Source organism: Enoplosus armatus, chromosome 2 (assembly GCF_043641665.1).
Source record: "Enoplosus armatus isolate fEnoArm2 chromosome 2, fEnoArm2.hap1, whole genome shotgun sequence".
Lineage (NCBI taxonomy): Eukaryota > Metazoa > Chordata > Actinopteri > Centrarchiformes > Enoplosidae > Enoplosus > Enoplosus armatus.
Window position 1 is genome coordinate 22,261,297 of NC_092181.1, and position 23,747 is coordinate 22,285,043.

General features: G+C 41.9%; 2 protein-coding genes and 3 non-coding genes across 5 annotated transcripts; 3 read left to right on the top strand and 2 right to left on the bottom strand.

Annotated features, from left to right (window-relative positions):
* Positions 1–1,028: 1,028 nt before the first annotated feature.
* LOC139293898 (E3 ubiquitin-protein ligase RBBP6-like) lies at positions 1,029–15,685 on the bottom strand. Its single transcript, XM_070915567.1, has 20 exons — positions 14,564–15,685; positions 13,922–14,021; positions 13,689–13,728; positions 11,075–11,116; positions 10,857–10,945; positions 10,615–10,711; positions 10,359–10,501; positions 10,024–10,196; positions 9,399–9,502; positions 8,890–9,266; positions 8,714–8,777; positions 8,381–8,438; positions 8,237–8,291; positions 7,812–8,141; positions 7,529–7,624; positions 5,776–7,393; positions 4,385–4,995; positions 4,175–4,245; positions 3,990–4,068; positions 1,029–3,208 (listed from the first exon to the last, which is right to left on the bottom strand). The coding sequence occupies exons 1-20, from the start codon at positions 14,727–14,729 to the stop codon at positions 2,200–2,202; spliced, it is 5,322 nt and encodes a 1,773-aa protein (XP_070771668.1). The 5' UTR covers positions 14,730–15,685; the 3' UTR covers positions 1,029–2,199.
* A 410-nt stretch (positions 15,686–16,095) lies between these two features.
* Positions 16,096–16,177, top strand: trnal-aag (transfer RNA leucine (anticodon AAG)). Its single transcript has one exon. It is a non-coding gene; the product is annotated as a tRNA-Leu (tRNA).
* Positions 16,178–17,585: 1,408 nt separating this feature from the next.
* On the top strand, positions 17,586–17,667 carry trnal-aag (transfer RNA leucine (anticodon AAG)). The gene has a single exon. It is a non-coding gene; the product is annotated as a tRNA-Leu (tRNA).
* Positions 17,668–17,986: 319 nt separating this feature from the next.
* On the top strand, positions 17,987–18,068 carry trnal-aag (transfer RNA leucine (anticodon AAG)). The gene has a single exon. It is a non-coding gene; the product is annotated as a tRNA-Leu (tRNA).
* A 1,480-nt stretch (positions 18,069–19,548) lies between these two features.
* On the bottom strand, positions 19,549–23,662 carry cacng3a (calcium channel, voltage-dependent, gamma subunit 3a). The gene is made up of 4 exons (XM_070921123.1): positions 23,452–23,662; positions 20,451–20,534; positions 20,198–20,338; positions 19,549–20,108 (listed from the first exon to the last, which is right to left on the bottom strand). Exons 1-4 carry the CDS (start codon positions 23,660–23,662, stop codon positions 19,549–19,551), a joined length of 996 nt encoding a protein of 331 aa, XP_070777224.1.
* Between the last annotated feature and the right edge of the window lie 85 nt (positions 23,663–23,747).

Here is a 23,747-nt window from a genome sequence, read left to right on the forward strand (position 1 = left end):
CGAGGACACACTCAATCCTCTCTGAAAAATCCAGTTATTTCCAAATATATCTGATACTCCATGTGCTGCAGTACATCTTTGTTCTATTATCACCTATATGTGTTGTTTATATATTTGTCCCACTCGTATTTTGGGCTTCTTGTAAACAAACATCAACAGTAGCACATGATTAAACATTTAAAAAGGTCTAGTCATTATGTCGCATGTAGAACCATCATTCACATCAAAGCCAGTTAATACAACAAAGAAATTAACACATTGGCATCTATTATATCTATTGAGGGATCTATTATCTATCATACTTGGATGCATTTTTATTTTTGTATCAGCTCCAGCATAGTTTTTGTAACTGTAACTGAAATGGGTTTCTTTATATAATGGTAATTTGAAGTTGATATCTAACTGTCTGTCTGTCCTTTATAGTAACTATCCTACTAAATGTTTGACTTTTTAATTAACCCAAATATATAAATAGTACATTTCAATTAGAGCAATGCACCTGTGTTTACACATTGCTAGATGGTGGTAAAGTAATGTATGATTACACACAATTGAGAGCTCAACTAATTAAATTCAGGTCTCACGAGTATTCCAATTTTAAGAAAACAGAAAAGGTGCAATGTACAGAAGAAATATACACACAAAGAGCAGCCAACTGTCCTCAGATGAAATTTTTTTTTTTATCACTAACATGCCTGTATATGAGCATGTTTTCTTCCCTAGTAACACTATTGTACCCTTAGTTACTGTAGAAATTGAAGCATGGTTTACTTTAACTACTGTTGCCATTTATATTGTGTAATTAAACCGTTTGATACACTGTGGTAAAGAATAATTCCACTATATTATGTTGGACTGTTGCAACCATTATTATGTGCATGTAATATTTAACGTTTAAGTTGCTTATAATAAGATCGTTTTTACTGCAACTCCATTTAGAAGGCTAGAGGAGGCTAAATATAAAGCCTTCTTTTAATCACTGGTACATTCTGGTCTCCATGTCCCTGATGAAAAGAGGAATACTTAGATTGTACTTTAAAGTCCTAATGTTTATTTTCTTTGTCAATTTGGTACAACACAGTATATAACCTTCATTTGTGTCATGACACAACTTCTAGTTCAAATGTTAACAAAATACAACTTGGGACAGTTTCATGAGGTCAAAACATTTTAATTAAAAAAAAAGAAAAGAGGAACAACTCATTTGTAAGAACACTAATCCTCCAATTTGTCCCAATTCTGTCACATTTCACTTTCACACCATCACACACACATTCACTCACTCAGACAACGTGATAGACGGCTACTGCACCTTTGGAACAAAAACATGCAGACTGATTTGCCATTAATAAACACATCCTAGATTTATACAATCCAGTGTAGCACGGATGCATAAAGGTTTGTTTTAACTTAAAGGACCACACTGCTGATTTTGCAAGTTTTAGCACATCAATCACAAATACTGTACTGCTGACCATTTCCAAAGAATGTCATAATCCCCCAGTTAGATAGTGGATTTAATTCATGGTTACATTTGGTAGGAAACCTTGCTTAGATAGGTGATATAACAGAGAACGTATTGTATTTTCAATTTACATTAACTCAGGGAAAAAATTAACTTAAACCAATGGCTGCCTAAAAATGAGATAAACGTTGAAAATGGTTAGCAGTAACAGAAAATATACACGATTTGTAATAAATGTGCTAAAATGTGCTAAACCAAGAGTACAGTCCTTCAAAAAGAGCTTACAATGGCCCTCAATGCAATGAAGGTTATTCAGACTTTAAGCATTGAACAGCACACAGGGATGTGAGCAAAACAAACTGAGGAAAAAATATTATGTGAAGCAACAGTTAATCTCTATTTACAAATGAATCGGGAGCAGAGGAGCAGCAATTCCTCCTCTACAAAGAAGCAATCACATCCCTGAGTACAGTGTTTGTTATTTCTATCATTTAGATTGACTGCTCTGAGATCAGTTATTATCATCAAGTCCTTTCTGGTTGACAATGGGTTGATCACAATAGTGCATCACAACATCACTCTTTTTCTTGACCCAAAGTCCTATTTCGTCCATTCCCTGCGAGCATCACATGGAGCAGCAAGCCAGTGTTAGCCGGTATTTCTAGATACATCATTATCTCCTTATTAACAAAGAAGGTTACAGATTTTGGCCAGCAGTCTTAGCTTGGCGCCTGTTAGCATGGAGCCCCTTCCTCTGCTTTCTCCAGCTTCTCCAGCTTCTCCTCCTCCTCCTCTTCCTCCTCCTCTTCCTCCACATGTTTGTCCTTGTTCTTTTTGTGTTTCTTTTTCTTGTGTTTGTGCTTGTGCTCCTTCTGCTCTCCTTCTTTCTCCTGGATGCTGTGCTTCTTGTGCTTTTTGTGTTTTTTATGTTTCTTGTGTTTCTTCTTCTTCTTGTCTGCCGTGGTGGTTCCCGAGCCGCTGTGGTTGCTCGGGGTGGGGCTCTGGGAGGGTTGGCTGAGGGACGGGCTGGGGCTTCCGCTCCTCCCTCTCTCCGGCTCAGAGCCTTCGCCTTCGCTGTAGTCGGGCACAAAGGCCGCCTCGTCTGTCTCACGACCCAGGTCGGAACACAAACGCTGTCTCCTGGGCTCTGGGCCACGACTCTCCTCTCTTCCTCCTCCACCTCTGCCTTCTGCTGCTCTCTCCTCCTTCCCTGTTCCTCCTCGCCCCTCTTCTCTTCCTCCTCCTCCTCTCCCCTCCTCTCTTGCTGCAGCTCTACCATCTTCTCTTACTCCTCTGCCCTCCTCTCTCACAATTTTTGTTTTTGGTTTGTCAGAATTTGCCTGTGCCACCCTGCCACCTTTACCCTCTTCCCTTAGTGCCCTCACTTTCTTCTCTTCTCTCACTACCCCTCTCCTGTCCTCCCTTGTGACATCCCGAGATTCGCTCCTGACAGGTTTAGGTGCTTCGGTCTGCACCTCTCTGCCTCGGCTCCTCTGTGGCACCGGTGAGGGTTCCTTGGGTGCAGTAACGCCGTTTTCCTGACCTTCTTCGTCATCTTCTCTCTCCCATTTGGAGCGAGGAGGAGGCTGAATAAGCGGCTGCTCCCTGGCTGGGCTGGGAGGTGGGCTGACACTCGGGCTGCGGCTACGGCTGTGCGCAGGGCTACATGGGGGCTGTTCTGCAGGTTTGGAGGTCGCACTCTTCTGGTCTTTGTCTGAGTCCCGCTTTGTTTCTTGAGTTGACCTAGCGTTGAGGAAAAAACACACGTTTAAAAGAGTAATGCACCAATTTAGCATTGCACTCCTTGAACACCGTTGGATTCACGATAGAGTTCAAAAGAAAATGACAAAAATTGATGCAGCAGAACCACATCTTTCTTATTCGCATTCTTCTTTCCCTCGAATATCTTCTGTCAATCAATTGATTGTTTCAGCTCTTTTTTCTTCATTTAACAAAAGAAACCTCCTTTCTGAAATTTAACATGTTGGGAAATGTACTTATATGCTCGTTACATGCGAAGACAGACACACTAAGACTAGAACTCCCCAAAATACTAAGTGTTGAACTATTCCTTTAAATTTAGTCTAAGCATTAGCAGCCATACATGAACTTTGCCTAAATTATATAAAGATGGTAAAATGATAAGATAAATCTGGAACTATTTGATCAAAACAAGATTATGATTCAGACTAGACTTTCAATGAGTTTTTGGCACTGAATAGTTTCAATACTCAGTGCTACGGACACATTTTGGTTGGTACCAAAAAAGTAATGATTTTACCCATCCTTAATAACCACCCATAGGCAATTTCACCGCAGTAAACTTGGACCCAAAGCTACTGTATTTCCAAGTAACACCACTCATAAATGTATTATTATCCTCTATGAAATTTGGTTTACAAGGGATTTATCCACTGGATCACGATGCAAAAAATGACAATAAACAAAACATAAAAGTAATTACGCGATATAAAATCTTTTGATTTCAAAATCAAAAGGTAAATAAGAGGCACAACAGACTCACCTAGTGGTGTGGCTCGTCAGGGCCTTTCGGCTGATCCTGGGTTTTCTCTTCGCAACAGACTCCTCAACATCTTTCACTGCTGGAAGAGGGTGGAGGAAAGGAAACAAGCATTTAATCGACGCTTTTATGGCACAAGACAAATCCAAAGTTATCGTTCTCTTCACACATACAGAGATTCAAATTACCTTCTCTGTGAGAAGCAGCTGGTTTCTCTCCTGAGGGGACGCTCCTCTCTGTTCTGTCCTTAGACACACTCCTGGGAAATGAGAACATAATTACACATATTAACAACTGTGTTTACAGAACCACTATATATAACCACTATACCAGGCTTTCTTTCAATCATGGATATGGATGGTGGTTTGACAAGCAGCAGGGAAACAACTGTAACACACCTGTCAGATTTAGTAGATCTTTCGGACCCCTCCCCTCTTTCCTTAGAGGATACGCTTGGTTTCTCCTGATGGTCTGTCACTCTCCTTGTAACAGATGATTTCTCTCCGATGGTCATTTTATCCAGAGAGACAGACCTCCCTCCTGCACTTCCACCACTGCTGTTCTTTCTTTCGGTCCTCAATGACCTCTCTCCTTCAGCGTCTCTCTCCACTGTAAGTGCTACCTTCTGTGAGCCTGACCCCGAGACCCTGTCCCTCTCTCTGTCAGACGCCATGCCTCTGTCTCGGTCTGATCCAGAAGCTCTGTCTCGCTCTCTGTCCAGTCCCGAGCTTCTGCTCTGTTCTCTGTCTGAGCCCTGCAGCCTCTCTCCAGCACTTCCTGGTCTCTCTCTGGAGACTCCCCTCTCAGCAGATGCTGACTGCTCCTTTCTTCCAGCACCTTCTGCTGTACTGCTGGGTCGGTCTCCTTCAAAGGTGTCAGCAGCAGCTGATCGGTCTGAGGTTGTCTTCTCAGGATCAGATGGCGCTCTGTCTGAGGCGGCTGTCTCAGTGCTGCCTTTTCTCCCCAAATCTCTGTTCAACTTGATCCTCTTCTGGGTCAGTGGCTTCACCTGAACATGGACAAAAGAACATACAAAAAATTACTGTAGTTAATCAGAGATTTTCATGGCAAGTTCTGAAATAAATCGATTAATCAACATATTTTACAATCGATTCATATTTTAAGGTAATTATTAAATAAAAACGCCAAACATTCTCTGGTTCCAGCTTCTCAAATGTGAGGGTTTGCTGCTTTTATAGGATTGAAATTTGAAAATCTTTGGGTAATGGACTGGAGAATAAAAGCCATTTGAAAGTCACCTTGCACTGAGGGAAATTGTGACTGGTATTTCTTTTTTACCAGTTTCCCTTTATATCTAATTTATTCATTTTCAACACTGTTACTAAGGATTATTTTCATTATGAATTAATTTGCAGATCATTTTCTTGATTAATCCATTGGTATATACATCGTCAGAAATGAAAAAAGCCCATCAGAATTTTGTGAAGCCAGATTTGGCATATTCAAAACAGCTTGTTTTGTACGAGCATCAGAAAAACTGCAAATACTCTCACTTGAGAAGCTGGAACCAGTGAATGTAGGCATTCAACTTTTAAAAAAAGGACTTGATTATCAAAATTCACCTAACTGACCTAATTGTTTCAGCTCTAACGAAAATAATCATTAGCGGCAGCCTAAGTGATGATGTGAAGTTCAACACAATAAAACTGTGGATCTGATTTTTTTTTTTTTTAAATACAGAATTGCAAATGATGAAAAATTGTCATTGATTTGATGAACACATCTGTAAAGACTGTGTTTGCGAGGACGGCACAAGCAATAGACTCACCTGAAGGTCCATTAGAGGTCTGATGGATCCTCGATCAGAGTCTCCCCGGCCCATCTCACGGCTTCCTGGAAGTGGAAGGAGAGCAGGTCTGTCTGATGAGGGTGGGAGCCTGTGGGGGGGGGGCTGATGAGACATGTGTGAGTGAGAGAGGACGTCACCTCCACCCCCTAGCCCGTCTATTCTCCTCAGCTTTCCAGGAGGTCCGAGTAAAGAGCGGCCCTCCTCTCCTACCCTTCTCCGACTGTCCACTGGAGAGGGAGGTCGGTGGAAGAGTGGGAGCCCGTGTTGATGGGGGATGGGAAGGAGACCACCGCTCGGTGGAAGATCTCTTCTCCCCCGGATGTCGTGGCCCAGTCGGGGGCCATCATGAAGAGAGGAATGATGTGGAGGCAAGTTCTGGGAGGACAGTGGAGGGGTCTTAAGCAGGGCAGGCCTCACTGCAGAGCTTTTACCCTTATCCTTTTTAGGGGTAGTTGAGTTGGGGGCATCTTCGGGTTTGGTTTTAATGGTCTTTAACGGTTTAGTGGCAGAGGAGGAGGAGGATGAGGAGTCTCTCTTTCTGGTCACCACTACTTCTGTCTTTTTCTTCACCTTGTCACTCTTTACCGTCACACTCTCTGTCTTAACTTTAGCTTTTACCTTTTGACCCTTGTCTTTCTTAGTCTTATCGGATTGAGTCTTTGACGTTGACTTGGTTGAGGGTTTAACAGGCGCAGCAGTGCTTTTAGAGGCTGGAGATTTAGTGGTTGCAGTGCCAACTGGGGGCTTTGAGGAGGTGGGAGGCGTTTTAATGAGTGAAGGGATTTCGTCCATTGGTTCGTCTCTGACAGGAGTAGCGTCACCTCTGTCCACTGACTGGTGTGATGGCTCTGGTTCCTCACCCGTCTTCTTCTTTTTTACTTTCTTTGTCTTCAGGACTTTAGTGCTAGACTTAGTACCTGATGAGGAAGAGGATGGAGGATGGTGAGGTGGACCACCTCTCTCTTCTCTCCCCCTTCTTCCTCTCCCCTGGGGGGAGTAATCTCTAGATAATGGGGACATTCTGTCCCTCCCGTCTCTCTCCCTGTCTCTGCTGCCACGACCTCTGTGATGCACTGAGGGATGTTGGCCATCATAGTTTTTGTAGTACCTGTTGTACCAGTCGGCGTACTCCTTCTCCCACTGTCGATACCTTTCTCTTTCCCAGCGCTCATGGCCTCCAGGACTTGGACCTTTCAGTTCATAAGGGGGGAGCTCCCGAGGCGGTGGCTTTCGTCCACCAGGGCTACGGCTCCGGTAGCCACCAGGGGAGCGAGACCGTGACCTAGACCTGTAGGGTCCTGCTCCTTCTGCTCCCTCCCAGCCTCCTGCCCGGTAGGGGGGAGGAGACCGTGGTGAGCCAGAGCGCCGATAACCAAAAGACCTTGAACGAGAACGGGACCTTGTCCGTGAGCGTCCATAACTGCGCCCATTGCGTCTAGAATAAGGGGAGCGGGGATAAGATCGGCCTTGGGAGCGTGAACGGGATCGGGATCGACTGGGGGAATAAGAGTAAGACCTGGATCTTGATCTGGATCTAGATCTTGATCTTGAGCGAGAATAAGAACGGCTGAATGGAGAGCGACTGTATGACCGAGACCTAGAAAACAAAATAGTTGAGAAGAGCAGACGGAAAGAAGGGGAGAATGATTTAACAAATGGCTTTAAGGATTATGCATATGTAATTAATGTAAGTACTAAAACCAATTTTGATATGCCCTCTTAATGAAGTTACCTGGAATAAGACGGTCTTCGTCTCTTTGGTGCATTTCTGTACTTCATTAGCTCTTTGTGGAAGTCTTTAGTAAATTCATCCAGTTTGGATGTAACTCTGTGGATACAAAGACAAAAACACTGAAACTTTCAAAACTACCCAAGAGTAAAAACTTCAATAGTTTTATCTTAATGAATTTATAATCCCAACCCTGAATGATGATGAGTAATATTCTTTCTGTGTAAATTCCACATAAGCAATCAGTAGCTGTTTGAAGACCTAAGAAGAAAAAGAAAAGACTTACTTGTCTTGTCGGTGGTGCCGCTGTCTGTAGAAATCTTCCTTAGAGAGGGGGGGCTGAGAGAGGGAGGGTGGAAGAGGGACAAGAGGGGGCTGGGTACCAGGGGCAACCCAAGGAGGGTTGAGCACTGGTGGACCAGGGGCATAAACAGGCTGGGGCTGGTAACCGATGGCAGGAGGAGGAATAAGGCCAGTGCCAGAGGTGTACGGAGGGGGGTAGGGCTGTGGTGGGGGCGGGTACAGGGATGGAGCTGGGAACACTGGAGGAACAGGTGCAAGAGGTGGACCTGTCTGGAGGTGAGTGGCAAGGTGGTCTCCTCTACCTCTGTAAGACCTGGTACAAGAGAGGGACACAAACCATTGTGAGACTCACATATTGCAATACAAACTTTTCATAGATCAGATAGTCCCATAGACTTTAGTTATTACCTCTCCCACGGTCTGCCTCCCCCTCTGTGAGAGTGGTGGGGCCGTGACTGGTGACCTAATAGAGCAGAGAGACAGTTCGTTAGTTGCTGAATGTTCCTTCAAGTTCACTTAATCTCCTTAAATTGCCAAAATTAAACCTCTTACCTGATGGATAAGGCGGCCTTGGAGGTGGCGGGTGGCCAACAACCCTTAAATGGTAGCTCTGTGGGAGAAATCAGTGAGAAAAACATAGTTACCTCCAAGAGAAGTTACAGTTTCTCATGTTCAGTGCACATCTGCATTTCAGCAACAGAGGGAGGACAGATAATGAGCAATGTCTTAATGTAAGGTTTGCAGCCTTTCTAAATAAGTCCAATGGCTTAACCATTAACTAGTCTTGGAGTATATTGAACCTCTTGTTGCGGCAACTACTTTTAAAAGTCAACGAGATGGATATCAAATAGTACGCCTTCATTCATGTGATCAAACTGGACTCACCTGTGATCTACTTTCTGAGGCTCCTGATGGGTCCGGAGTCCCAGTAGGTTCTGGATCTGTCTCACTAAAACATAAAAAAAGACACATTATGACTAGTAAAAATGGCTTTTCAAGCGTCACTTCTTCTGTATGCGGTTTCATGTAGGTGTATAGACTGTATGTTAGACTAAACTTACCCTGGTGGGGGTGGTTCACCCTGACTGCTGGAGTGCAGCGGAGAATGGTGGTCAGCAACAGGTGCAGGAGCTGGTGAAGCATCTTGTCCTTCAACAGCAGCAGCATGAGGTGGGGTAGGAGCAGAAGTAGGAGCAGAAGCAGAAGCAGAAGCAGAAGCAGAAGCAGGTGCAGGTGCAGGGGGCGGGACCTGTGGTTGAGGGGCGGGGGAGGGTACGCTTGTCGAAGAAGGGTGAGCGACATTGGCTAGCAGTGGGTCCTGCTGTCTTGAGTGCAGAGGCCGAACCAACTGAGGGCGCGGTGGGGGCGGGGCTGCATTTTGGACCTGCTTGCGCACATGTTTGGTGTATCCTGTCTCATTCTTAAAGTTGTTCACAGCCTGCATGAAGGAAAACAGATGACACATAATTATAAAAAGATGTGCTTTTTTCTTTTTCTTTTTTTGCTTTGAGTTCAAGTAAACTGAATCAAACAGTACAACACATAAAATGCATGCATCTGAATGGGTTACCTGTCGAAGAAACTTGTTGGCAATGAGATTATCAGGTGAAACATCTGACTGTTTGCATGTGAAGCAAATGTGCTCCTCTGAGTCCAACAAGGCAGTTCTGATACCTGAAAACAAACAATGCTTAATTAGACAAAAGCTCACATTAATTTGAATTTCAAACAAACTCAAGTCTTTACACTCTGATGATGATAATAATAATGTACATTTTTTTAATGAAAATAACTTCTCAAACTCCTCATCTACATATATTTTAAAGCATAATTTTCTACTTTTTCAAGAACAACTTTCGACAATCCCAGAGATTGAGCGTGAAATCATTCCAATACACTGTGGAACATAATAGCAAGAGAATTGCCAACCATCAAAAATGAGAAATTCAACAACTACTCAAAATGCAGCATGCCCTGGGGCTGCAGTGCTTTAGAGAGACCTCTGTTGGATAAATGGGTATTTCTGCCATTTCCACAGTGGAGTTTTCCCTGAACAACTGTTGAACATTTGTGTAAAATGAACACCTAACGGCACTTTTTGACTTTCTACTTTTTGTGTGTTTGTATTACTTTTCTTTTAGACCTGTGCAAATTCAGATTTTTATTACTAATGCATATTACGAGTAAGAACTCACAATCATCGCAGTAACTGTTTCCACAGCAGGGTATAACTACAGCATCAGTCATCAGGTCATTGCAGATCGGACACAAGAGTTCATCAGGAATTGGGTCCGTATCGTCCTCAGATGATGACTGGTCGTGTGGAACAAACGGAGGGCGCTCCTTCTTCCCTTGTGCATACGCCTCCCTGTATTAACAGAGATTTATTTTTTCTTACTTTGAGGACTATATTGCAAGCAAAAAGAGAGCAACCACATGTATTTATAGACAAAGATACAAAATGGGTTATGGTTATGACACTACTTAAAGTGCTAAACAGTGTGTATTTGTGAGTGTCCTTGACACGTACGCATCTATAGCAGGTATAGCGTATTCTCCAGTGCTGGTTAACATGGCTCCTTTGGTGCCTGGCTCTGCTTTCACCATGAAGCTCTGAGGAATGCCCTTACTAATCCTTACTTGCTTGGGACCCTCCACACTCTTATCCTGGACCTAAAAAGGTTAAAAACAAAATAATCATCCAAAATCATTACTTTCTTACAAGTTACACTGCAATGTAAATCAACACCACAGATAATGAGGATCAAATGATGCATAATAATTACCATCAGCATGGGGCATTGTCGAATGTAGTGACCAGTCTTTCCACAACGAAAGCAGGTATAATGAGCAGGTGGGGGTCCAACAGCCTTCTTGGAGTAACTATAGAGACAAGTTCAATTATATTTTTAAAACTATATACTGCTAGTGAATGATGATGTTCAGTACACTGATTCATGAGCTTTAAACACAAAACAAAAATCTGACTTTAATCAAGTGAAAGAACAGAAAGTGTGAGTTTACTAACTATATTGGGTCGTATTCATGATTGGACTGAGACATCATGGCTTTAATCTTGTCCTCCTCTGATGCATTTGCGTCAACCAGGTTAGCAGTCTAAACGACAAAATGGAGAGAGGGGAAAAAAAGATAAAAGGACATCAAGCCCACAAGAAAAAAGCACATTATCTGTTCAACTTAAAAAATATTTTCTAAAAGTACAGCTAGCATGCTCAGAAACAGTACCTTGGCAAGTTGGGCGAGGGACAAAGATGGAGAAGAATCAGTCTGCAGGAAAATCAGAGTACATATTAAAGGTGTTAACATGTTATCTAAGAGACATACAGTGGAAGATAAGAGCCCAGATAGTTCCCCACCACATCTGTGTCCCTTAGAGGGTAGATCTAAGTCTTCACACCAACATTAAAGCCTTTGTTCGAGTATTCGAAGTGCATGAAATAATGCAGGTATACAAGAGTGAGCATTTAAATCAAGACACGGTTTACTCAGTCTGTGCGCGATGTTAATCCCTCTACTGACAGTATTGTGTCATGATCCTTTGAATCCTATGAAAATAACATTGTGAAAGCCTCATCTAGGGTTGCGTCTTTCGGATCTGTGGGAGAGATCTAACTTGTTTGGAGAATAAATTAAGAAATTATCCAGACATTGAAGTGTAATCTACAAAAAAGATGACTTTTAAAAGAAAGCAGTTGTGTCCATTAAGTATTTTACTTTTTAAAAATGTTCCTGTGCTGAAGGTAGTAATGTCTATTCCCTTTCCAGGTGACATTAAAATGATAAAAAAAAAAAAACATTGCAACTGTACAGAAATCCTAGAGAACTTCAACACTGCTAAACTACATAGAAATTAAGTTGCATTAACATTTAAGAAGCAAAGCAAACCTTTACTCTAACAGCCTACTTATATTCTGAGCCTATAAGTTCTAACTACGGTAAAGAGCATCTGCTTAAGCACCTTCCTGGCTATTTGGGCTTCATCAGCACATTCAAAATGTACACTACTGACACATCCCTCTGTAGAGATCCTAAAGCTTCTCCTGCTACGGGAGGGAGAGGGCGATTTTCTGAAAGGAATACTTGACATTTAATTTTAGTATGCAGTTTCCCTTCACCAGGCCGCAGTGATTTAGGTATTTGCACCAGCTTGTCAAAAGAGGTTGTCATAACTGTAAAGAACTCATCAAAACCAGTTTAAGACTGCTTTCTGAAAACGAATGAGCAAGCAAGGAGCGGTGGCAAGCGGTTTCAATAAAAAAAGCAAACACTGACACAGGTGTCAAATATGTAGGGCTGACAGGACACAAATGTAGAGATGTACATTATAAAAAAGTGCCTGATGAAGTAAAAAAGAAACCAACACGAGTTGTCAAGTGTTCCTTCAAATTGTTCCCTAAATCAGCCCTACATCACTACAGAGTGAAGGGTGAAAGCAGGTGGGGGGATGCCTCTGTAATGCAGGTCAGGAGACAACGAACCATGAGAATTAAGTCTCATGCACGGACAAAAAAGGTCATATTTTACAACAACAAACAAAAAGGCTACTCTGCCTAATTCTTGTAATTTTTGTCTTTAAGTAAAGGGTGGGTTGTCCATGATATGCAGGGCTCAAAGGAGAGACTGGGTATTGCAGAATGCTGTGGAGGGAACACACAGGGATCTGGTGCAAGCGGTTCTGACACTGAACCACTGAACAACTTTATTGACAGGTTCTGCAGCTTACAGCTTACAGGACACACTACACCAGTATACTTCTCACTGCAGCAACCATGGAATGCCTCCAGTGATTGACAAGATATTTACTTTACTGATAATGTGTCATCGTACTTTGTGATCATGTCACAACATTATACGTCAGTGGCCAAGTCACAGCATCTCACTTACCAAAACTAGCTTCTTGCTTACTGATCCCCCAAACCACAGTTGTAATAATACACTTTGAACTAGTTCCTGCTTCTTTGTACACAGACACTTAAGAATCTGAATTAATTCAAAGCATTAAACTCATCAGGATGATTTCTGTGAGCCTTTAAGGTTTAAGGCTTATGTGCAGTCCAATACTCAATGCAGAATAGAACATCTTCATGATGAAATTGTACAGGACAAAACAATCGACATTGGAAAATGTTACTGAACAACAGATTTGAGTATGTTAAAGTTTAGCAGGGTAAATCACTGGCGAGTCTCTTCCACTCACACAACTTTAGTATTGTAATTGTAATCAAAGTTAATTACAATAAATCCCAGCCACACTTTACTTCATTGGGTTCTTCAAACCACATAAATAAAATATTTTCACAGAAAATAAAATGACAATGAGTTATAAATACAAATATACCATATTTTCCTTTTACAAACCCCTTTAAAATACATTTGCCTGGCCTGAAGCAGGCTACAAAACCATTTCATTATGAAATACAGTCATTAACAGTTTAAATGGTTTCTCAATCAATCGGAAAGTGGCAACAGTTCAACAATTGGTCAGTTCAGAGAATTCAAAAACAATGGTGGCTAGTCTGTTGTTTCTCATCTCATTAAGCCACAATTTAAAACTTTAATCTGCTCGTTCCAAAACAGAAACCTGGGGTTTTTAGAGAGAAACAACAAACTACTTTAACTGTGGTGACTCCAAGAAACCCTCCCAAAAAGACATCAAATAACATAGAGGTTGAGATCTCAACACAAATGTAGCCAACACACAGTGAACAGAGGGTACACACAACTCAATCATTGTTGACAGAATGTTCTCAAGAAAGGTGACTAAAGCCAGAAAGAGGGGGAGAGGGAGAGAGGTGAGAGGAGGAGGAGAGAGTGTTGATTTTGGGTTTGTTTTACATACGGGTCTAGAAGATCCCACCACAGCTGTGTCAGAACGATCTCTGCAAGAGGACAGAAAAAAACATCAGTAATTGACATAACTCGACAGTCAACTTATGACTGACTAAAAAGGATCAAGTTTTCAACTATAATTGTTTATAGAGAGACTTCTGGTCTATACCACACTACAAGAAATGTAGTGTAAACCTATTCATAACTTCAACTTATTAGAAATATTATTACAAGTATACATACACAATGAACGTCCTGCCAGCAGGTTTTACTCCCCCAATCGGAGTGCGGCGGACGATCACGGATGAGTGTTTCGGGATGTGGGCTTCGTCATCTGTGTATTCTACAAAACAAGAGACAAATTATTAGAAAACATAAAACATGATGACACCTTAGCAGCATTACCTAAATTTGTTAAGTAGAATAAATAGCATTTATGGAACTTGGGTCAACTGTGGTTTACTGTGGCTTGTATCATCTCACAATTTCGACTAAAGCGGTAAAAATAGGATTTAACGAAATTAATCGCACAATCTGAAGATGCCATCTTGGGCTCCGGGAAATTGCAATGGGCATCTTCCGCTAATATCTGACTTATTGAAAACCACATCATTGATTGAGAAGACAATTGATGTATTCATTTGAATCTGATTATCGTGAAAATAGACCTTATTTCCAGGCCTAAAGTGGTTCATTACAATATATACTTGTAAGCAAATAAATATTTAATAACCAAGCCTAAACCCACTGTTTGACACATTTTTTCACCAAACCTACTGTTGAGAGACAAATCTGAACGCCTATCATCTACCGTTACTCCCTAAAATAACGGATGACATGTTTGTCACCCATTTGTTGTGTCACGTGTGTCAGCTGATAACGTACCTTCTCGCGTCTGCGCATTGGTGATCTGCAGGTCGCAGTCTGTGGCCTTGAGGCGCTCTCGGCCCATAATCTGCCTTTTAAGCTCACTGAGGGTGATATGCAGCCCATCGAAAGTGACTGTGTTGTAGTCCAGTTTGGAAGAAAACTTATAATGAACACACGACATTTTTACAGGTCTAAGCACTTAAGTCAATCAAGCACAAGAAAAAAAAACACAGGCCTGGTATGATAACAAAATAAAACAGCGTCAACACTGAACACAGGAGGCTAAATCTGGTGACTTTAATAGGTAAACTTTCTTTATATTCGCTGAAAACACTGTGGACAAAGAAAGGACTAAAATTGGGAAGGGTTCAGGTCGCAGATGACGACAGTCCTTGTTATTGCCAAAGAAAAATAATCGAGGTGTGAGGCCAGAGCGCCATTGAGCGGCGCCGTGTGCCTCGTCAGTTCTTTAGAGTCCGATAAAACACAACAGGATGCCACCAAATCCAGAGTCCGTGCAGCACAAATCTATCACATGGATGTAAATGAGGCCAAGTCCGTCGTGAATTGTCCTTGATGGAAAGCCCGGACCGCCCGCGCGGCAAGCCGCTAGTGTGGCTAGCAGCGGGCCTGGGGACTCCCGAGCAACAGTCGTTGTGGGTAATGTTTTGCCTTTTTGTTACAGTTCTTAATTTACAAGTCAAGACAAACACTACCGAGCTCCACAAAAAGTCCACAAAACTGCGTGAAAGCTTCCGCAACGAGTCCACAAGCTTTACGTTCTCGCTGTTAGACCTTGAAAAATATTATTTTGAAATCGTAATCTACCGTATAAATGTTAAATTAGCTAATGCCAAGGCTAACATGCTACACCTCGAGATTAGCTAACGTTACCTCGCCACTCAACACAGTATGAAAACACTTGCCTAACAAAAGCTAATGGTTAACGGTGCTATGCTAACAATGTTGCCCAAGTTAGCTGTCGAACAATCTAACAAAATCCACCAGTTACGCAGTCAGGACGCATAGATTCCTCTTCAGTGCACGGTTATTTTCCACCATGAAACGTTGAAAGTTGTGTATCCAGGTTAATCTTCAATTTAAATCCATAAAATCCATTTCGGTGATCCAAGCAGCCTCTCTCCTCGCTGTTTCATCAAAATGGCGCCGTACGGAACCGGATGTATCCAGGGTTCTTTCAAAGACTAAACACGAAGGCAAGAGGTTTATCGTCGGTCTATTTCAATGTGGAAGCCAACTTCCGCCAGGGCAAGAAAAAAAACAGATGAAACGTTTGGCAGTTAAAGTTGATAAAAATACCCATGGTAAGTAAAACGTTTGAGATACTAAGCCAAAAACATGTGACATGATCAAATTGCGCTTACCGTCTATTTTAATAATAAATAACCCGTCTAATTACTATTTGTAATGTGAGAGGTGTTGCTTGCGTGATCATGTTTAGCCTTTGTGTTGGCTCGAACGCAAGGGTTTCAAATTAGGTGTGAACTATCTTGGTTTTCTGATATTCTAGTTTTGTGTCGTTTTAAGGTAGCGTGGCCGAGCGGTCTAAGGCGCTGGATTAAGGCTCCAGTCTCTTCGGAGGCGTGGGTTCAAATCCCACCGCTGCCAGGATTTTGTGATGTATAGTTCTGAAATAATGCCAATGAGTGAAGTGCCAGGAGTTGAATTCATAGTCATTACATCTGTCCTCCTCCTGTAGACAAATATCTGACGTGGTGATAAAAACTGTATCTTGTGTGAACGGTATGTGATGGTACTGTGCACACGTTCATCACAACTGCCATGAATGTTTGCCTGAACGATGCCGCTGCCTGGCAACGCATCAGGTTTCTCAGCCTGCCTGCTGTTGTAGGTCTGTGAAACTGTTTATATTGTCGTCATCATCATCATCCCTAACACAGCTTACTCATGCATGTTCACACACACATGCAGGCCGTAATATTTTCCAGCACAGAGGGGTGTCACTTTTGATAAATTGTTTGTACCTTTGCTTATTTGTTTGTACTTGGCTTGCACATTTGCTTCTGTGCCCACATCTGCAAGGACAGACTTTTGAATATTCTCTCTCACTTTCTCCTACACACACTCAGACACCTGAGATCTGATTTGTCATGAATAGCTGAAGTTAAAAACTTTGATACTGCAAACAAACAAGAAGAAACCTTTCAACTCTATAGTGGCCTCCTATTGTGCACATTGTGGAAAAGAAAGTAAATGTGCACCCGTTTAAAAAAAATCTGCTTGAAGTTAAGGTACTTTGCACATTTCACATGACGTTTATAGTGTAAGATGATGCTTTAATGTATTGTGTGGACATTAGGCTACAGAATATTACAATTATGAAATGCTGTCAAAAATGCACTAATCACAATTAAAATTTTTACAATGGATCAAATGACTATGTGCAATGTGAGAGCCGTCTATAGGGACAAACCCACAAAGAATGGCAGGCTTTTCCCAACAGCGTACATCCGGAGAGTCAGACTATTGACTAGCTAATAAACACAATAGTGAAGCGTGCAGCTGCTAAAGAGAGGAGATATCTCCCTCAGAGGTTGGTGGAGACCAAACCAGAGCTAGAAAAAAAGTGAGTATAGGAATTACCTTTGTCAGTATGTGTGTAAATATATTGCATATAGATTGTTTGCTCACATGTCCACCGTATAACCTGTTTAAGGTGATAGATAATAAATGTGCTCGACCCTCAAATGGCAAAAAAGAAAAAAACATCAATGAATGCTGCTTTCAGTCAAAGTTGATGTTGTCTCTAATAACTCAGTCAATAAGATTAGTAGTTCCATCATTCCAAACATTTTTCTTTTTTGGCAGGAACTGGCTTCCATAATAGCATGCTAAGTGTCCACTACTATGTCACAAATAGAGTACAATCCCTACATGACCTCATACAGGTTTCTGCCTTTTATTTCTCTTCAATATTACTACTGTACCCTACTATTTCAAATCTATTTAATACTCAGTAGAAAATAAAGCAAATTGCCCATTCCTTTAATTTTCAGGTAGCGTGGCCGAGCGGTCTAAGGCGCTGGATTAAGGCTCCAGTCTCTTCGGAGGCGTGGGTTCAAATCCCACCGCTGCCAAGGTTTTGTGATGTATAGTTCTGAAATAAAGCCAATAACTGAAGTTCAAGGAGTTGAATTCATACATGTAAGAGAATCAACAAAACTCTACTCAATAAATGATATCTTAGACACTGTGGAGGAGAAACTAAATGTGGACCCATTTAAAAAAGTGTACTTGAAAGAGATATAGTTTGTGCAATTTTTAAAACGCTTCTACGAAGCGTTTTAGCTCACATTTTGGTTTTGGTTTTACAGCCTGAACAACTTTCCACATTTCCAACCTCAAGAGGCACTCAATATAAACCAATTAGAACAACTGTATGCTACCCATTCATGTGGTAGCGTGGCCGAGCGGTCTAAGGCGCTGGATTAAGGCTCCAGTCTCTTCGGAGGCGTGGGTTCGAATCCCACCGCTGCCAGGATTTTGTGACGTATAGTTCTGAAACAGTGCCAATGAGTAAAGTGCAAGGAGTTGAATTCATAGTCATTACATCTGTCCTCCTCTTGTGGACAAATATCTGACGTGGTTTGTACAGTTGATAAAAACTGTATCTTGTGTGAACGGTATGTGATGGTACTGTTCACACGTTCATCACAACTGCCATGAATGTTTGCCTGAACGATGCCGCTGCCTGGCAACGCATGAGGTTTCTCAGCCTGCCTGCTGTTGTAGGTCTGTGAAGCTGTTTATACTGTCGTCATCATCATCATCCCTAACACATCTTACTCATGCATGTTCACACACACATGCAGGCCGTAATATTTTCCAGCACAGAGGGGGGTCACTTTTGATAAATTGTTTGTGCCTTTGCTTATTTGTTTGTACTTGGCTTGCACATTTGCTTCTGTGCCCACATCTGCAAGGACAGATTTTTGAATATTCTCTCTCACTTTCTCCTACACACACTCAGACACCTGAGATCTGCCCAGAGCAGCACAAAATCGACACCTTGAACCAATTTTTTTTCTCTCCAAAGCACATTTTGTGTTCATTTATAAGCTTTATTTGATGTAAACAGAGACTTGGTGACAAAACCATAAGGGCAGAACCTTTTGTTACACTTATGCTCACATGCTTACGCAATACAAACAAACAGACACAGTGAGAGACAGATAGAGAGAGCTCTAATGCATTTAATGGGGTTTCGATTTTGAGCATAGGTCCACAAAAAGGAGGCCAGCAACAGGACATAGTTAGTTATGTCACGCCCAGATGTATGTCTGTGTGTGTGTGTCTTGTATTTCTATGTGATAGTTTCTTATTTTCATGGACAGCTCCTCCTTTCTGTCTCTCTCTGCACGCCGGTCTGTCTCATACACACATTCCTTTTACTAAACACGCTCATTCACACACACACACACACACACACACACACTACAGATATACTGTAGATATAGCTACTACAATAGCAAAGCAGAATGACGTACAAAGAGCACAAAAATATTAGATCTCAAAATTGTGTTCTTGTTTACTTCATCTCTTTTTCTTAGAGCTCAACAGTAAATCAAAGATACAGATCGCTTCAGTCAAGAGCTGTAACGATTAATCAATTAGATTGACAGAAAAATGACCTGCAACTTCTCTGAGAATTGATTTCTCTAATTGATTTATTTTTTTTACATTTTTTAAGCCTCTCAAACACGAGGTTTTGCTTAATTTCTTTGTTTTATATCATCATAAATTGAATATCTTTGTGTTTTGGATTGTTGGTCAGAGATGTCACGTTGGGCTCTGGGAAACTGTAATTGTGATTTATCACTTTTTTTGACATTTCATTGACTGAATGGAAAGAATAACCGGCATATTGGCCGATGCAGCCCTGTTCCAGACTTCCTCTCATTTAATGTTCCTCTTGTGTTTTAGTTCCTGTACACCTCCCTCCCCCAGCTCCTCTCCTCTCAGACAGGCGTGGTCCTTCTGTTGGCAGCACAGTTTCCAGGCAGCATCTCTGAGTTGTTGTGAGCAGCTGCAGTAGTTAAATCATCCACAGCCATGTCAACCTTACCATCTTTGAGAGGCGAGGCTAAAGTGTAGAGCATGAACTCTGAGCCCACTGTCACTGGCGTTGGCAAACCTGCCATGGCGTTGACTTTGGATTCAGCGGAGAGTGACGGCTCACGGTCTCGCACAAAGGATGCTCGAAATGAGTCCCCTGTGCTGTGGTTGCTCCTGTAGCTGTACCGGCGGCTGCGGTTCTGGTAGTAGCGGTTACGGTAGTAAGATGAGCTGCGGGAGATGGGCGGCTTCATGAGGGAGGGCCGGCCTTTTGTGCGCAGCTGTCTGTGCTTTTCTATGAACACGTGCACTGCCAGGACGCCCACCATCTCAGCCAGCACGAAGGACAGAGCTCCAAAGTAAAAAGACCAGCCGTAGGAGTAGCTCTTCTTGTTGTCGCTCTGGCTGGGGTCACCTGAGTTGGCTGATATGTACACAATGATGCCAATGATGTTACTGAGACCTGGAGGAGTGCAGAGGGATGGAGAGGGTCAGATGCGTGATAAATACTGTAGTTTGGATGCATGCACATTAGATTTGTGTGTTTCTGACCTGCAGAGACAAAGAGTATACCCGCGCTGAGGATGACGTTGTAGCGTGACTTGTAGAACTCGCTGGCGGCTACACACACACCTCCGAGAAATAACAACCCCACGCTGAGGATGGGGAAGAGGCTGGAGGCTCGTACTGCTCCTGAGGAGAGGAGGAGGGGAGAGGAGAATGGGGTATACAGTATATAACATTTGACTATTCTAATGACTTCCATTATTGATCTCACAGTTATATGTGCACATTTGTTACCCACGTAGTAAATACTCTGCAGCATCCTGCTCATAGTCTGCATCTTCAGCAAAGTGATCAATGTCTTTGCAAACGCCCCGAAATGTCCCTGCAGAAAAAAAAAAGAAAAGTAAAGTAAATACATTACAGTGCATCCATTTGATAACAGCTGTGGCTCTGCGTCAATCTGCTCTGTATCATTTCATAATATGACATACTGACTTTATGATTTATAGAAGTCACAGTGTTTTTGACCCAGTACACTTTGCATGCTCCCTCTAACAGTGACTTGCATAATGCTAAATGTGATGTTTACCATCTGATGGGCTGTATTGTATTGATTTCTTTTGTCTGCTTTTAAACAGTTCAGCTCCAAGCTAAACAGAAAATACTTTTGGAATATGATATTTGATATCCAGAATATGAAGTTATCAGACTAAAGCCCAGAGAAATCATACGGTTGGGGGTAATATTTGTCTGTCTGAGCTCTTCTACTGAGCTGCTGTGTCCTTTGACCTCTTGTGTTCATTCTGGACATGTAATAGAAACACTGGCCGGGCTGATTTAAGTCAGTGCATCCAAACCTTTTTGGCTCAAAATGAAACAATATTGTGGTTTTTGAGTTTTGAGCAGTTTTACTGATTTGCCTTCCCAGCTTGTTTGAAAGAGGCCTGAGGTAATCAAACTGTTCAATATTTCAAGGAATATTGCAAGAAAAATGCAAAAATTAGACAAATGTTGTTAAAATAACATCATTTTTTCTAACCAAAATATCTATTTTTCCTCTCCCATCCCTTAAATCATCTTAGGACCCCTCTGTTTTGTCTTGGGGAAAATACAATTAAATGACCAAACAAACAAGGGCTGAGTGAATAAGTTAGTAGAAACAAGGCATGTTTAATATTTTAAACTCAACTTAGGCATTTAAAGCTCTGCCAGCTCCTCATATTTCAGTTTCAAAGAGCAGACTCAAGGGACCTCAAATCAAATTATTGTATTAAAAGATTATTATGTCAAAAAACATGGGCCTGGCCTGGTTTACCAGCTGACTTCCAGCAGCAGTGAACTACATTTTCGAGAGTTTCCAAGACCAGAGTTACATTCACATGACGCTAACATGATTATGTTGCCAAATACAGTTTTTGGATCATTTTAGTGTCTCTACAACGCCTTCATTTCTCTACAAATGTGATAATTCACAGACAAAAGGAGGGAAGCCGTCAAATGCAGAAAAGTGAAACGCAGTGGCTGCCATTACGAGCGTGTTCTTCATGTCATCGAGTGCCTGTGTTTGTGTACATATTCAGTGCATTAAATTCTCTCACTTCTCTGCATTTGACGGCTCCCCTCATTGTGTCTGTGAATTATCACATTCGTAGAGAAATTAAGGTATTGTAGAGACACTAAAATGATTTCAAACAGACAGACGATCACCTTCATAACCTGCAAAGTAAACCTGACATATTATAACTGACCTAACCTTTTAACCTGAGATGATTCAAAATATCAGCTGCTCTCAGTAACCTTTGGCCCAGCAGTGCCTTTCAACATTTGCACACACACACACACACATAGAGGAATATATCGATAAATGTGTCCCTATGCGCTGCTCTGATTGACCAGTATTGATGATGTGACTCGGTCGCCATGGTTACCAAAACAAAACTCATTCACTCGGCTACAACTCGGCCACGGTGAACAGGTCAGGGAGAGAAAAACGCACCACTGAGAAAGCATTTATTCAAATGATTACCGGGTTGTTTTGCATCTGTCTCCTCACTCAAACCAAGAATAGATATCTTCTGAGCGCTTGTATTATGCAGCGTGTTTGTCTGCCAGCTTAGTGCCATTAGTCTTTATTCAAACTGTTTCACTGGAGGACAATTTTGTTGTAGCTTGACATGAAAATAACCAAGCTGTACAGCAGCTGGAAGATACTAATAGTATCCCATTATAAATGTCTGTTACTGTGCTGCGTTCAATAAGTGCACACGACCACACGTCAGCCTGTTGTTCTTTGTGTCCTCATGTATTTCTATTTTGTTTCTGTCTTTGTTATTCCTGTCATGTCACTATTTATTGTATGGTTGTCATTCTGCACTGATTAAAAACATCTAGCAGACTGATACAGACACACACAAACACACAGCATTGTTGAAGGATTGACGTCCTCTGCATGCTTTGTTACCTCTCCATTAAACCATTTTGGAGATAGTGGGGGCAGCAGCAGAGGGAGGGGCTGAGAGGAACAGTGGGATGAAAGTGAAGTGTGTGAGGGAGAAATAAGAGAGCTGAGCATGTTCAATTCATTCAGAAAATTAGCAATGCAAAGCAAACAGAGGATGTAGGGTGAGAGAAAGGGGGGTGCTATTAAAAAGCAATAAATAATTGAAAATGTCAATTCCATCCATCACATGTCCAAGACTAAAACTCCTCTCCCTCCCTCCCCAAGATGCATCTTCATGAATCTAAAAATTGAACCATAAATCCATCTGAGAGTCTCTGAAGACTTGCCGTGCTCAACAAAACAGTTTTTCATTGCAAATAGAGACATAAAAATAAAGACACTGTATTTTTAAATGACCACTTTTGGTAATAAAGGCTAGTTAAGTTCTGTTTAACCTCAAATATTGTGGAACAAACCCCTTAAGTAAAGGATCTGAATACTTCCTCCACCACTGGGTGCTATAAATAACATTTACCAATATTATTATTTAGCCTGTTCTATAAGACCCTGAACTTGGCTGTGATGATAGAAATACAGGGGACGTTTCATAATGAAAAATAACAATTATAAGCTGTAATAATATCAGTGTAGTGTAGGCTACGACTATATTTTCCATCTATATAACATTTATTAGCCAATATACAGACATGCTGTACATGGAAGTAACAGGCTTACTGTACTTATAGGAACTAATATGAAGCAGCCTACTCTAACCCATTCATTTTGCACTCACATTTTCATCTTTGATGTATAATCCTCTTAATAAAGTCAGTAGTGACAGCACAGATTTACTTCCTACCCTCAGTGCAGCAGGTCCTCCACAGACCGGAGTGGGTCAGGACCTCCTCGTTCTTGTGGACGGTCTCGTTGTCGCTCAGGTTCTTGGAGCGGCACATCCCGCGGGAGTACAGCCAGTAGTCCGTGCCCACGGCGATGGTCATGAGGCTGAAGGCGCAGAAAGCCCCCGCCGTGGTCAGCAGCATCATCACACCCCGGTTACACAGCCTCATGTCGGCCTCCTCCTCCTCCTCCTCCTCCACAACGAGGAGTCCTCCAGCGGGATTTAGAAACTGTTAAAAACTTCCCCCCGGTGTC

Excerpts from the sequence above, each read along its gene's own strand:
- LOC139293898 (XM_070915567.1), bottom strand. The coding sequence starts at position 14,729 with ATGTCGTGTGTTCATTATAAGTTTTCTTCCAAACTGGACTACAACACA. Across the intron at positions 8,778-8,889 it reads GGTGAACCACCCCCACCAGG|TGAGACAGATCCAGAACCTA; the intron begins GTAAGTTTAGTC and ends TTTATGTTTTAG. Across the intron at positions 8,292-8,380 it reads AAGGCCGCCTTATCCATCAG|GTCACCAGTCACGGCCCCAC; the intron begins GTAAGAGGTTTA and ends CTGCTCTATTAG.
- cacng3a (XM_070921123.1), bottom strand. The coding sequence starts at position 23,662 with ATGAGGCTGTGTAACCGGGGTGTGATGATGCTGCTGACCACGGCGGGG. Across the intron at positions 20,535-23,451 it reads GAGGACCTGCTGCACTGAGG|GGACATTTCGGGGCGTTTGC; the intron begins GTAGGAAGTAAA and ends TTTTTTCTGCAG. Across the intron at positions 20,339-20,450 it reads TGCTGCAGAGTATTTACTAC|GAGCAGTACGAGCCTCCAGC; the intron begins GTGGGTAACAAA and ends TCCTCTCCTCAG.